General features: G+C 39.2%; 2 protein-coding genes across 7 annotated transcripts in view; one reads left to right on the top strand and one right to left on the bottom strand.

The window, feature by feature from the left end:
- Positions 1-312: 312 nt before the first annotated feature.
- On the bottom strand, positions 313-13,362 carry LOC307021049 (tyrosine-protein kinase STYK1-like). 4 transcript variants are annotated; one of them, XM_079652806.1, is made up of 12 exons: positions 11,745-13,362; positions 11,313-11,429; positions 11,099-11,237; positions 9,413-9,468; positions 6,097-6,294; positions 5,738-5,974; positions 4,813-4,997; positions 4,361-4,441; positions 3,086-3,300; positions 2,792-2,832; positions 2,376-2,472; positions 313-836 (listed from the first exon to the last, which is right to left on the bottom strand). In XM_079652806.1, exons 4-12 carry the CDS (start codon positions 9,465-9,467, stop codon positions 641-643), a joined length of 1,305 nt encoding a protein of 434 aa, XP_079508932.1. In that variant the 5' UTR covers position 9,468; positions 11,099-11,237; positions 11,313-11,429; positions 11,745-13,362; the 3' UTR covers positions 313-640. The 4 variants fall into 4 exon arrangements, with proteins under 4 accessions (XP_079508932.1, XP_079508931.1, XP_079508930.1 ...); XM_079652805.1 differs by having other exon boundaries at positions 11,099-11,223; XM_079652804.1 differs by lacking the exon at positions 11,099-11,237.
- Positions 4,881-13,518, top strand: part of LOC307021046 (chloride channel protein 1-like) — a 75,856-nt gene continuing 67,218 nt past the window's right edge. Inside the window, exon 1 of one of the 3 annotated variants that reach the window (XM_079652794.1) lies at positions 4,881-5,008. The gene's annotated coding sequence lies outside the window, so the exon portion shown is untranslated. Of the gene's footprint in view, positions 5,009-13,361; positions 13,513-13,518 lie in introns of those variants that run through there. The other 2 variants (XM_079652796.1, XM_079652795.1) reach the window with 2 other exon arrangements.

Genomic DNA, 13,518 nt, shown 5'->3' with positions numbered 1-13,518 from the left:
AGCTTGGAACATGCGCTTCCCCGTCTCACATTCCAGTTTAATGTGGCAAGGTTATTTTAAGCAAACCAGATTTTCAGCTTTGCCATTTCTCAAGTTAACTATTTCCTTTGTCTTCTGTCTTTAGTCAATGTTGCTGCAGGCTTTTAAAATGTTACATTTAGTGCCAGTATATAGTGTTACACTGCAGAATATAGTGAAAGTCTTTCTTGCATGTATGAGGTTTACAAAAGCTTATTTCTTATTTATTTTATAAATATAATTATTGGTTTTAAAATAATGCAGTGTTTTAATAAAGTAGACATCACACAGCAGTTAAGTGCACCCCACTCATCTTTGTATAGCTTCTGAGAAGCTGTATACATACAAAACATGTTGTTTCAGTGAAAAGTGCAGCAAACATGTATTGTTTTCTTTCATAACATTAGTCATTACATAAGTTATAGTTTACAGAAAGAGACATATTTACAATCCATATATTACTATTCAAACATATAACGTTTTTAAGTGTTCCAATAATACAAACAGATATATCAAACACAAAGGTGTGTTTCACAAACAAGGTGCATTTCTCTGAGAAAATGATATTTTATAAATTCTTCCATTTTCCAGTAGTCCTGGGTGTAACAACCGCCCCATCCAATCACAGCACAGCGTAGTCATACGCCTCTCCATATCCCGCCTCCCTTAGGTACTTCTCGATATCCAGTGGTTGAGTCACTTTGAGAACTTTCCTCCCATTGGCTGATTTCTCTCCTGACTGAAGTGTTCTAATGAGCTCCGACGTTGACAGACGGTGTTCGGGGCGCCAATGGCTGCAGTTCTTTATGATGGAGTACCTACAAAATAGGGTAAAAGGTCATAACATTGTAACCTAAAAACCTTATACAGTCTATGCTAAAAACCCTGCAAAAAATACCTATAAGCCTATGTATCTCTCCTTATATAAGAAACATAGTAAGATTGTTATGACAACATATTATTGCTGTGTCGCTCGCACTCGCAGCCAGTAACGTGTCGTCGTAGGCTGTTTGAAATAGCAGCTCAGGGTTTATCGGTCAAGTTCAGTGCATGCACATGCTAACGAGATATAACGTCTCCATACAAATGTATTTAAATTGAATGTTCAAACTTGTTTTCTTTGGACCTTATAGTAGGTGAGTGGGTTAAAGTAGCTAGCAGGCTAACTGGCTTGTTAGCTAACTTAAGCTAAGTTGATTTACAATCAGTGGCTAATTAATAACACCTGTTCATACCATATAGTCTATGGTTCATACCAATGCAATTCATTACAACAGTTATGCAGTTGATTCTATCTTGGCTAAATATACATGTTATATGTTCAGCTATTTTTGACATTTCGTTTTATATTTATTTATATTATGGTTGCAGTTCGCAGTTAAGGGCTACTTTATAATAATTGGTGTTACTAAAGTTTTTCAGTTCAAGTAACTTCTTCCAGTGTTTCCCATACATTGATTTATTTGTGGCGGGGGGTGGATGCATGGACCACCCGAATAGGTTAAGGGGCCTTTGGCTTTGGGGGGGGGGGGGGGGGGGTGCGGTGCCCCCACAAATAGAATCAAATTCTGTGGGAAACACTGTCTTCTATTCAATTATTAGTACTCATATATTAAACTTGTCGCACTTGGGTTACCAGAAATACACCCAAAACGTGTGAATAGTCCTCCAGATTGATAGATATTCTCTTGTGCAAATAAACCTTCTCAAACGTGTACAATTCCTTGTGCATGCTTTTTTCAGAACATTTTTAACCAATTATCCTAATGCAAAGTGGTGGGGGAAACATTTCCCCAACGTCCGCAGTATATGACGCCTATGTTGAAATGTAATACCAGCTTTTTATACTATACAGTTTTTTATATTTAAAATTGACACCCAGAACACTATGAACTCACTATAAAAAAAGTACATACAATTGTTTAAATATGTTATCAGCCTAGTGAGCGTAATAAATTCCTACCTTCTGTATTAGTTATTTCATTTAACCAATAGGCCTATAGTCCCATTGAGATAAATAATATCTTCAAGCATAGGGAAAAAGACACCATAGTTTCAATTCAAAGTGAATATAAAACATTATGTTAAGAAATTAGCTTTTTAATGTATTTGATTCTTTATTCAAAGGTCTTCAATGAAATGTATTAATTGGGTTTCAATATGAATGCATTTTTAAAGTCAGATGTAGTGCTTTAGGAATGTTGGAAATTCAGATCCATCAATTATTAACAGCATCGTGTGAGCTTTTGTGCTTTTGTGTTGAGCAATCGACATGCTTTATCTATCCGCTGATTAACATGCATAATTAGTGGGGGTATTTGTGTGCAAAGTTGGTATCTTTCTTCTGTTTGTCTTACAGTGAGTTGGAGCAAGTGGTCGGCCGTTTGAGATGCTTTCCCCTTTGTAGATACTGCAGAAGTTCGGTTGCTCTGTATTCAGCAAACGGTGGGTCACCTGTGTAACAGAGAATTACAAATTAGATGAATGTCCTTTAGCTCTGGCACTAAATGTACTTTAAACTAAACTATAATGTTAGGAGTCATACAAGTTTAGGAAATGTTCATCTACATTTAAAACAAATTTGGGTTGTATTGTATAAACTAAGTATTGGTCCATAATTAACTCACCCTTGTTGTATAAAAGGCAATTCATATTAATTCTATGCAGGTAACTATAATCTTCCAATTCCAACATTTGACTTAATATTATGCAGTCCTTATCTATGATTTATAAAGAAAACAATTATCTTGGTTTATCTAGAATTTAGACTCACCCAGTGTGACCATTTCGTAAAGCAGGATACCAAAGGACCATCTGTTGGAAAAAGGAATAGAATCTTAGAAACAAGAAACGGTATTTAAGTTCAAATTTGCAGAGCAATTAATACTTTTTGAAATCTCCTATGAGTTGCAAATATGTATGGTTAAGACATTGAAAGCAGACAAATTGTAGAGTAAAATGTATTTTGCAACAGAAATGTTAATCAGATGATAAAAACACATTTGACCCAACCCGGTTTGAGTTTTCAATCAAAGAAATATCATATCTTTATTAATTGGCCACTCACATGTCACTGCTCTGACTGTCAGCCTTTCCGCCCAGCACTTCAGGTGCCTGCCACTTCCTCATCTCAATGTCCCCGACTTCCCCCGGTGATACGGCCTGTGTTCTCCTGCGGTAGGCCGAGCCAAGTCCCCAGAGCTTAGCTGTCAGATCTCCACCAACCAGTACGCTGCGAGATCCCACGTTGCCATGGATGCAGCGCTGACCGTGCAGGTACTCCTAAAAGATGTTAAAGGTCCCATGTCATAGCCATTTCTACTGATCATAATTCCATTGTTGAGGTCTTCTAGAATAGATTTACATTGTTCAATTTTCCAAACTCACATTGGTTTCTCATACAGCATCTCTGTATAGTATGTGTATTCACTCTCTGTCCTAAACGCCTTGTTGGAGCTCCTGCCCCCCCCCCCCCCCTCCCTGTGAGCCCACTGTGCTCTGATGTGTGATTGTGTGTTACAATGGCCTTTGTTAGCAACCAGAAAATGACACCAGCAATGACAAACAGATGAGAATGCTGCGTGGGGTCTGGGTGCCGTGTTGGCGGGACGTTGCGGGGCTCGCTGCTGTGAGGAGCGGACAGTGTGAGCTGGCTTACTGGTGTTGTTTCCTGGCTGCTGCGTGGGGTCTGCGAGACAGCGAGACACAGCGAAACCCGGCCCGAGCACACACATACACCCGCAGCCTGGCTGTGAGTCTGTGTGTGTGTGCACACACACACACACACCCGCAGCCGCCGTCTCAGGCTGAGAAATCCGCAGAGCTGCAGCCGAGAAAAGATTGAGTGTGTAATGTGTATGTGTGAAGAAGTCCGCCGATTGGTCCAAACGTAACGGCTCCACGCACGTAACGTAACTATACCCAATACGTTTTACTCGCTTCAGGGTGTACTTTGAGGGTTTGTGACTCTGCAGACAGTTTACATGCAGAAAAAGCTACGTAACACACAAGGGGACAGGTTATAACCAGAAAAACATGAAATGGGACCTTTAAGATAAAGACAGGGTAACAAGAAGGATGCTGGAAATGTAGATCTTTGAAGGTCCTGACTGGAAAAGTAGCAACATCAGCACAAAAATACGATCTAAAAATCGCCAGTTAAGTTAACCTGACAGTTTATAAACATAACCTTAACCTATTGTTAAGTGAAGATAGGGGTACTACTGAAGATCGGGTTCAGACCTCAGGTGGAAACTGGAAGTCTTTAGTTTTGCCACCAAATAATAAGAAATTAGGATCAGATTGAGGCAGACAGAGAAAAGCAAGCAGCAGTTGAACCAACCAGGGCAGAGGCCACCTGTCCTGCCATGGTGAAGATCTTCTTCTCCGTCATTTCACATGAAGACTCTGAACCCGAGTTGCCCTTCAGTGAGAGAGTAGGCAGAGGAAAAAAGGGAAAACATGTCAATGTTAATTGTCTGTGTCCTTATGGTTGGATTTTGAGTCAGACTATCATACCTGTCTTTTATGTGATATTTCTTACCTTTTTTTCTATCTGTGTTCATGATGAGGTTAATAAGCATAATGGGCTTATATTACAGTGTTTTTAGAATTAGGGTAACAAACTGTACCTGTCAATATCAAGTAACTATTTTTTGGGGGGGTGGGTAATGGATATTTTTTCCACTTTCCGTTGAACAGAAACCTCCCTTTGTCTTCCTGCCCCTTTAGATTGTCAGAGTGTTCCTCACCAGTCTCCAGTTTAATGGTGTGGTAATTAATAGGAGTATGTACCTGTTGTCGACATTTCCACAGGTACCCCAACAGGTCTCTGTGCTGCAGCTCCTCCACAACCATCATCAGGGGCGGCTGCACTGAGACTACATCCAGCAGCTCAGGTAGGAAGGGGTGAGGCCCGAGTCCTGACACGAAGGCAGCAAATCTCAAAAATTCCTGCTTTTCACGGCCGTTTGCTGTCTCTGAGAAACAGGTAAGAAAAGAGAGACTAGTTCCCATCCATCTTTTTACAGTGCAGCACAAAGAGGAACCAAATTGGGTTAATTGGTTCTGCAGCAAAACAGAATGAACATAAGGTGCCAATTACAAAATAATAACCAGGCACAGAACTAAATGCAGCAACCAAACAAACGCAATATAAAAATAAGTAGTTAAAATACATAGTAATAAATTGACACATAAAAACAGTGTCTACTCTTTTTTTAAGTACAGGTAATGAAATACGTTAAACATATTTAAGTGATATTATAAACCCTTAAAGCAGTTTTGGGGTCCATGAGGATAATTATGTAGTAAGGTGCAAGTTAGAGGAAGTGACATGCGTCTGTGTGTGTTTAGGACTATAGAGAGTGGGGTGACGATGGGGGGGAATGGTTCATCGCTTGTTGTTATGACAACCGTTAAACATGTGAACAGACTTACTTTTAATTTGAACCTGGGAAGTTTCATTGAAGACTATACTCACAATTAATGTATTGCATATTTAGTTTACACCTCATAATGTCTTCAACTGTAAATGGTTAGTTTCATCATGATTTGTTGTGATTTAACATGGAAAGTAACATTTGATGTCCTTGAGGTTTTTTTAACCTTGGTATCTCTGAATTTCTGAGGAATGACTGGAACAAATACATGATCTTGACTTCTTCAGCCGACATGCAGTCAGCAGTAGAGCCTCTTTCTGAGGTTAGTCTCTTTCTACCTTTTAGCATCCTCAGGATGACATCTCTGTTGTCCTTGCGGGCTCTGTAGAGGATGTATGTGTTGTTATATGAGACGGGGAAGGACGGGTGCAGCGCAGTCATCTGGCTGAAGGCTCCTCTTTGCCTCTCTGTGGACATCGGGGGTACTGCAGCCAGAGTTGGTCTGACATTCTGTTGCACTTGTTGAACTGACATTGGCAGCTCTTCATGTTCCAGTGGGTTAATCCCCGGGGGTGCTATTGAGGGAGAGAGATATGCAGAGCAGAGCAGAATTAAACATGGGAGTCTAGTTCTCGTGGCTTTCCACTGAAACCAAGTAAAATAAGAATGACGCAGAATCTTATGCATGATTGCTCACCATCAATGCCCTGTAGGTGATTTCTGTGGCTATGCCTCTGCTTGTGCGATGCGCTGTGGTAGCGTGGAGCGGAAGTGGTCTTTGGCCCCTTCCTTTCAGGACAATACCTCAGGCAGCACATAGCCAATAAGCCCAACAGGGTTGACAGGAGGAGCAGAGTAGGGACGATGATCACTGCCTGCAAATGCTCCCTTACAACTGAGAGAGAAATTGATGTGTAAATGTCAGGGAACAGGAGGAGGCCATTTCCTTTCAGACGTATAGTGCTGGGCTTCTTGTCGACTTGGTCTGATTTGGTAGAATGTCCCACAGCAGGAATGTCCTAATTCATAGTTTCTTATATTAAAGTTAGGACAGCACTCACAGCTCTTAAGTCCTCAACGCTCTTTTTTTATTTTGTGCGCCAATGTTTAAATGCAAACAATATTCAATTACACTGTGAGGTGGTTTGTGCAGGTTTGGTTTCAGTGTTCTGTTTAGGGTACTATGACGAGACCAATATGTTGCCTGTAAAAAATATTGCACCCCCCCAAAGTGTTGACAGGATGTTCTATAAGAACATTACATCATCCACCATTAACACTGTTGACATGTTGATTTATAGCTAGATACAACTGTGATTTCACAAGGCACATCAGTATTTGAAAGAAACACCTTCATTTTTCATTTGTATTTAAAATATATGGTTATTGTATTTATTGGCTGAACATCTGTATCAGCCGATAGTCACTTTGTTGACTGCCACGGGCTCTCAGCAGAAAAGATGCTCTGATCTGACATCTTGCATGCAACACGGCTAGGATACAGTAGGTAGTTGCATAGCAAGCTAAACATGCCCTTTAAACATGTTACATTAAATTCATTTACTTTTTCTTGTTGAAGAATGCTATGTTAAAGATTAATTCCTACATTTGTGCGATGGAATTTGTCATTCAAATATAGTCTAATGAAGTGCTGAATGAGTTTAAAACTGTTATTTTGTATATTATTGTAAATATAGCAACACAAAATAAAGACATTGGTATCGTTAAAGGTAATGTAGGTAAGAATGGAGAAACCAGCTCGAGTGCGCTCGAATTTGAAAGTACGCAGCCGAAAACAATCTGCCCCTTCCTTCAGACTTCCTTACAGAGCCCCTCCTCCAACACACACGAACGCGCACATGACCAATGAGGGCACGAGATAAGTTTGTGCACAGATGGAAGGCTGACAGGCAGGTATGCCATCCAGTTACTTTAGCCGGGCCGGCTAAAATGATTGGTCGTGCTTTTTACAGTGAAAGGCTTCCACTGATGAAATGTATGTATTTATTGTCAAAGCATTTAATATATTTATTGCTACCGGGATGTTAAGAGCATTCCATGGAATATAACAAAAAGTGTTTCTGAAGTGAATGACCTACCCCACCTTTAAGCGCCCAAAGTCCTTAGTTTATTGCAAGGGTAAAAGCTATGCAACAAAAATAAGACGATTAACTTTAAAATTGTTAATTATGAGAATAATTTAGATATACAGGTATGTCAATCATATATCGATCAGTTTCCAGATATTCTCCCTCTTCAGTTTTAGATGAATCACATATTTAGACACAGATCTAGCTCTTTACTACGGTTTTATTTTAGTATTATTCTCTTTTTTTCTTTGATCGTGGAATGCATTTTTTTTTTGTGGAATGCATTTTTCACAATTGTGAGTCATCGTCATGCTTTTGCATTGCTGACTAGCTCTGCCTTACTTAGTAGTTGATAATAACGTCCTGCTGTATTGTTGCTGCATTACCAACAACTCAATAAGACTGCACTATCCAGTGGGACTGGCTCAGGTGGCTCATTCATTGACATTCAGAGAATAAGACATTTGACCTTTCTCTTTGGATAACTTATGCCTATCAGGAAATACATAAGTGTTTCCTGGTTAAACAAGGTTAATTAGTATTGCATTATACTTCTTCACTGGACTTTTTTGCGTTTTAGCCGTAGCAGGAGCCATTCGATCCATCATCCAACACTCCTGAATCCAGTGTTGTTCAAGAAGTATCTGGAATGTAAGCATCATGTTCTGGTTGTGCCACATTATTATGGAAGACAAGCATTTCTTGTCATTCTCATAAAAGACTGAAACTTGAAGACTCAATACTAGTCCAACATTGTAGTCTGTTTAGACTCAATATTAACCTTGTTTAACAAAGACATGTGCCATTGCCATTCTATTTAAAAATAAAAAGTTATTTCCTGTTAACACACAACTTAACAGACACCTCTTACTGTTGAAAGGTTATATAACGTAGTTGATTGTGTAATCTTAAAGCCTTCCCGACTCTGCCTGTGAGGCAGCTGTTTTACTCCAACTGATTGTGCAATCCCATATCACATGGAACCTCTGTATTTCATGCAGCCTTATCTAAAGGCTGGATGTTGCAACATCATTGTAGACATCAGCAGACATTTTCATAGTTAAATAAATACAGAACTAATGAGACTCTTTATAGTTGTTAAATACCAATACATTATCAGATTTGAAGAGTGCAATTTTGTGCTTTTTATTTTTTGTTTACCAGGACAAAACCTGCAACTGTGGTTTCCATCTCAAAATGACCTCTACAGATACATTCATCGTTCCTCTGATGTACTCTGTGTAATGCCAAATGGCTGTTGTTTACTTTAATGAAAATACAAAATAGCCAGATAACTAAAAACGTCATATTATATAAATATGTATGTTATTGATGGAGCTAGTCAGTGTCATATATTTGCTTTAGTGTAGCAATGGTGGTCGCTGAGCATCGGCCATTATTTTGATCATGCCGGCACTACACAAAGGTAAGAGTTTGAGTATGTGATGGAGGCGGCCTGACACAAATGTGTTGAAAGAAAAAAACAAATGGGGCTTTTCATTTGAAGTTGTGTAAATGTAGTTAAACTACTCTTTTTAGTATTTGTGGTTCACTCCTCCCTAACACCGTGGATAACCCAAGTGCAATACAAGACAATCAACTTGAATTGGCAAGATCAAAAGTTCTCGAGGTTAAGCAAGAGCGAATCCTCTAGATTTAGTTTAATTCCCCAGCTGAAATGTAAGATTAGGAAAGCCACCCTGGCAGTTGTTAAATTCAGCTTGATGACAGGAAAATGGTTTGCTTTGAGGTATATCTAGCTGCTAAATACTGGAATATGGGTGTGTCGCAGGTTTGCAGAAAGGTGGAATAATTTAAAGAGGGCAAGATAATTGAAGAATAAGCAAGATGAGAAACACAAGTCAAAGTGTAGGTGATGATGATGATGAGCGAGAGAGAGAGGTGAAGAGTGGCAGTCCTTACTACAGAGGTGGTCATCCGGTGCACACAGATTATCGGCCGTGGAGTTGAGTGACATGCTGGAGGGCAAAGAGGAACATATAAGATCAACATTACTATCAGTTGGAGGAAGAGATCAACATTACCTCTGCTCAGCAGCCAGCCTAAATCCTCTAAGCTCAGATACAGGGAGCAGCATCTGCCTCTAAGAACTCTATATACAGCTGTAGCTGGTCAAAGTTGCTGGTTCAGATTTTAGCTTTGCTTTAAGTGCTATCAGTAAAGTTCTGTAAACAGCATACGCCCAGGACTTTCTTTTTTTAATCTCTTCTTACATAACAAATATTAACAGTGAACTCTTTTTTTATCTGGATTCTCACAGCACATATCAGAAGCAATGTTTGACAGCTTGTTTTCTATGTGTATAGTCAACCAGCTATCAGTTACACAGATAATAGAGGAGTAGAGATCAGCATTACCATCGCTCAGCACTGACCCAAAATCCATAAAAGCCTTGAAAGGATAACCTGGCATTAGGAAGCCCATTAAACTTCTCAAGTCACAGACATGATATACCAGCTTTATTTGATCTTAACATTTCCCTAGAACTATTAAAGTCTTGCATCAGGAGGGTTATTTTTACCACACAGTAAATTGTGATTTTGGGTTGAACATTTGCATAGTATTGATTACTCCTGGTGTAGGATCTTCTCTTTATTCTTGGTCCAATTCTAAAAAAGGCAGCAATGAGGCTAGACACTTCTCTATGCAGGACATCTTCTGATACTGTGCTCTTAGTGTTATCATTTTTCTGTCAAGCAAATTGCCATTTGTTGAAAGGTGCAATACAAATAAACATGCCTTGCCTTGCCTAGGTTTCACATCAATTATCCTTTAAAAGCAAACATTATTCGTCATCTCCATTGTGGGGCGTCACAAGTCAGTGAAAAAGCACAATAATACATAGACAATATCCATAAAGCAAACTAAGTGGCAGAACACAATATGCCTACGTTTTTTCAAACACGCACCTTTTACACGACAGCTCATAAATGATAAAGCACACAGCTGCTTCCAGTATGCCCTGGAAACCACTTTGTGCAAGTGAGGCACCTTGTTTGTTTAACAAATGTTGACAATAGTGTGTTCTGTCCGCCTGGAATAACTTTCATGCCTGAGATTGATTTACAGCAGTATCATGCCAACAGTAATGCTACAGGTATCTGAGTCCCGAACACAACCTGAAATCAACATAGTACACACCATGTACTTAAGAAGTCCTAGTTCACAGTGCAACAGAAGTTAGGCCAAACTAACAGCTATTTAGCCTGTTAATTGTATACATGTTATCAATGTTGGCACATATCAAAGGGATGGGCTGCATCAAGTAAGAACAAAAAGTTGTTCAAAACAAATAAAGAAAAGGCTTCCTCCTCATTAAAACAGTTTGCTTTCTTAAAATGTTAGCTATTTAAGAACTATGTAATATAAAACAATTAGTACATAGGTGTTTGGAAATTAAACCATGTTGAAACCGTTTTTTCTGCAAATGTATGATGTTTTTATTTAACAGTGACTTCTTAAAGGTCAATGTTCCCTTACCTAACACACTTCAGGGTTATTGGTTTGCTAGCCTCTGTTGATATTGCTTTAAATGTAGTTTCTGTCAATTCAATACAATTAAGCAATAAGTGTACATTTGCTCCTTACCTGACATATCTTTATGCTGGCAAAGGTTTATTGGAAATGTGTCTATGAGCAGCTTGTATGTTGGAGAAATGTTCTCATGCCTTCCTTGTCCTTCTCCTTTTCATCTCAAACCACTGGCCGTTGTTCTGTTGTAAGGGTTCTATCATTAGAGTGAAGACACTTTACAGTACAGGTGTGTTTCTTTGGTGTGTTAACAATGCAGCGTCATCCTCACCTCATCAGCTCATCAGAGCATGGAAAGGTCTTGTTATAGAGTACGCTGTGTGAACAAAACACACTCCCTTACGAGGTCACACTGGTTTGAAGTAGGCCATTGCTAAGGGATGACTTACTGTAAAGAGAATGGATGTCACTAAACCAGTTTGTCCACATTGTTCTCCCACATTCATATGCGCCAACACCACTCCTAAAGGCTGGCCATGTCCACACACACACACACACACACACACACACACACACACACACACACACACACACACACACACACACACACACACACACACACACACACACAGAATTGACACAAGCGCATATTGTGATACAAACTTTCATATTTTGTCCCAAGTTAGATTTGAGCTGGAAAGTGAGTTTCAGTCACAGTATATCATTTGCCCAAATAGTTGTTTGTAAAAAATGTTTCTCTTACCTGGCCAACTTTCTACGACTGTTCAGGTGTCTGTGTGCTCCTCCAAACCAAAACATGCAGTCTGCTGACCCTGTGTAGAGTTGTATTCAAGTGCATCCTCTCAGTTGTCATGTTATCATAGTTGGTGTGCAGTTTAGAGTGATATCCACAAGAAGACACATTTCTAGGGTAGATACTGTGAAAGTTAGTTTCTATTTTGCTGTCACCAGTCAGGTGTGTTTTCTGTCGCGTTTGTTTTTCTTTTCTCTCTGTGACTCTCTCTCTCTCAGGTTGGCCACACCCACCCCTTCAACACTTTGTACATACTTCTCCTTATCACCTGAACACACCTTGATTTCAGTTTTATATTTGCTATGTATGTGCACGATTGTCTGTCATAGTTGATGTGTGTCGAGTTTCCAGACATATATCAATACATTTGTCAACTTGTTTATTACTACTGTAGGCAGAAAGGCAACATGATATATTTTCTGACCCCCATCATGTGTTTACTTTAAATGGTCAAGGAAAAATACAAAAAATAACTATATCTATATAATAATAATGCATATTATTTATATAGCACTTTTCCTGCTCAAAGCGCAATATAATACATCACTGAAGCAGTCTGAAACGGTTTGAAACATTTCAGTAAGTTGGCTTTGCCCCATGGCCACGAAGAAGGAGAATTTCCCTAAAGTGAAAAAGCAAACATTTTAAGAAAACCGCAAAACTGTTGTTAGACTTGTCAGTTTGCGTATATTGCCTTTTCTCAGTGTGAAACAATTTAGACATTTTCACAGGCTCCAAAATAAGAGATATAGACGTTGACGTTTATGTGCATCTACTCATATTAAACGATTAAAGCGTATTCGGAAAATGCCTTTGTCCTTCCTCAAAGAGGTTTGGTGACTTGTCGAGACATTCAAGATAAACGCGAGTAGATAAAATAAGATAAATGAGTATTTAAAGCTTCTATTGTATGGTAACAGTGCGATCATTTTTATTTACTGTATTCATGCTGGCAAGATATAAAAGAAACGGACTCCGATGCTCTTATCACTTTTATTTGAGCCAAAGGCGTGACACTGGCTTGCGTGCGTGTGTAATTAGTATTTTTCACGTGCTGCATCACCCTTCACCCTCTTCCCTTTGTAAAGTCAAGCTGCTGACACACCCAAACTCTGACATCACTTTGTCAGGTTTCAACATAGCCATTGATCTCTATCCACCCGGAACTAAAATGTTTTACAAGTTTCATTTACTGTTCCGTGTGTTTCCACAAATGTAACAGCGAGGGTTTGTTTGTTAGTCATTTGTCTAATTGCATGTTCATTTAGACAGACACTGATACAGACTGTTACATTTATTAGGTTGAAAGCTTTTGCCTTTAATTCTGTTGGTTTGTACATGTTATACAGTAGCTATGTTGATGTTGTTTGTTTTTGCGGAAGGACATTTGTTTTTGTCTTTTCACTTGCAAGCAGGATGTTAACTAAAAGGAAACAGAATAAAGACATGTTTACTCTCCCCAACCCATTTCAACACAGCAGAGCAGCCGGTAGGAGTTGCTATTGCAACAACAAATAAACCCTTGCTTAGTACACAAAAACAGTGTTTTTGTGTTTGATGGAGCTCAGTCTCATCTGAAGCTGTGCTGCCATGGATTGACTCCTGTCATTTCAATAGTAGTTCATACCCAGTGTTAAGAAGTTCAACAAATAGTATTTTGGACAGTATTCTGATTCACTTCGGCATTTATTTTTCTGCTTCCTTTACTTCACAGAAGGTGAGC

The sequence above is a fragment of the Notothenia rossii genome (genome assembly GCF_949606895.1).
Source record: "Notothenia rossii genome assembly, chromosome: 10".
Taxonomy (NCBI): Eukaryota; Metazoa; Chordata; class Actinopteri; order Perciformes; family Nototheniidae; genus Notothenia; species Notothenia rossii.
This window is presented reverse-complemented; position numbering and strand designations above follow the sequence as displayed.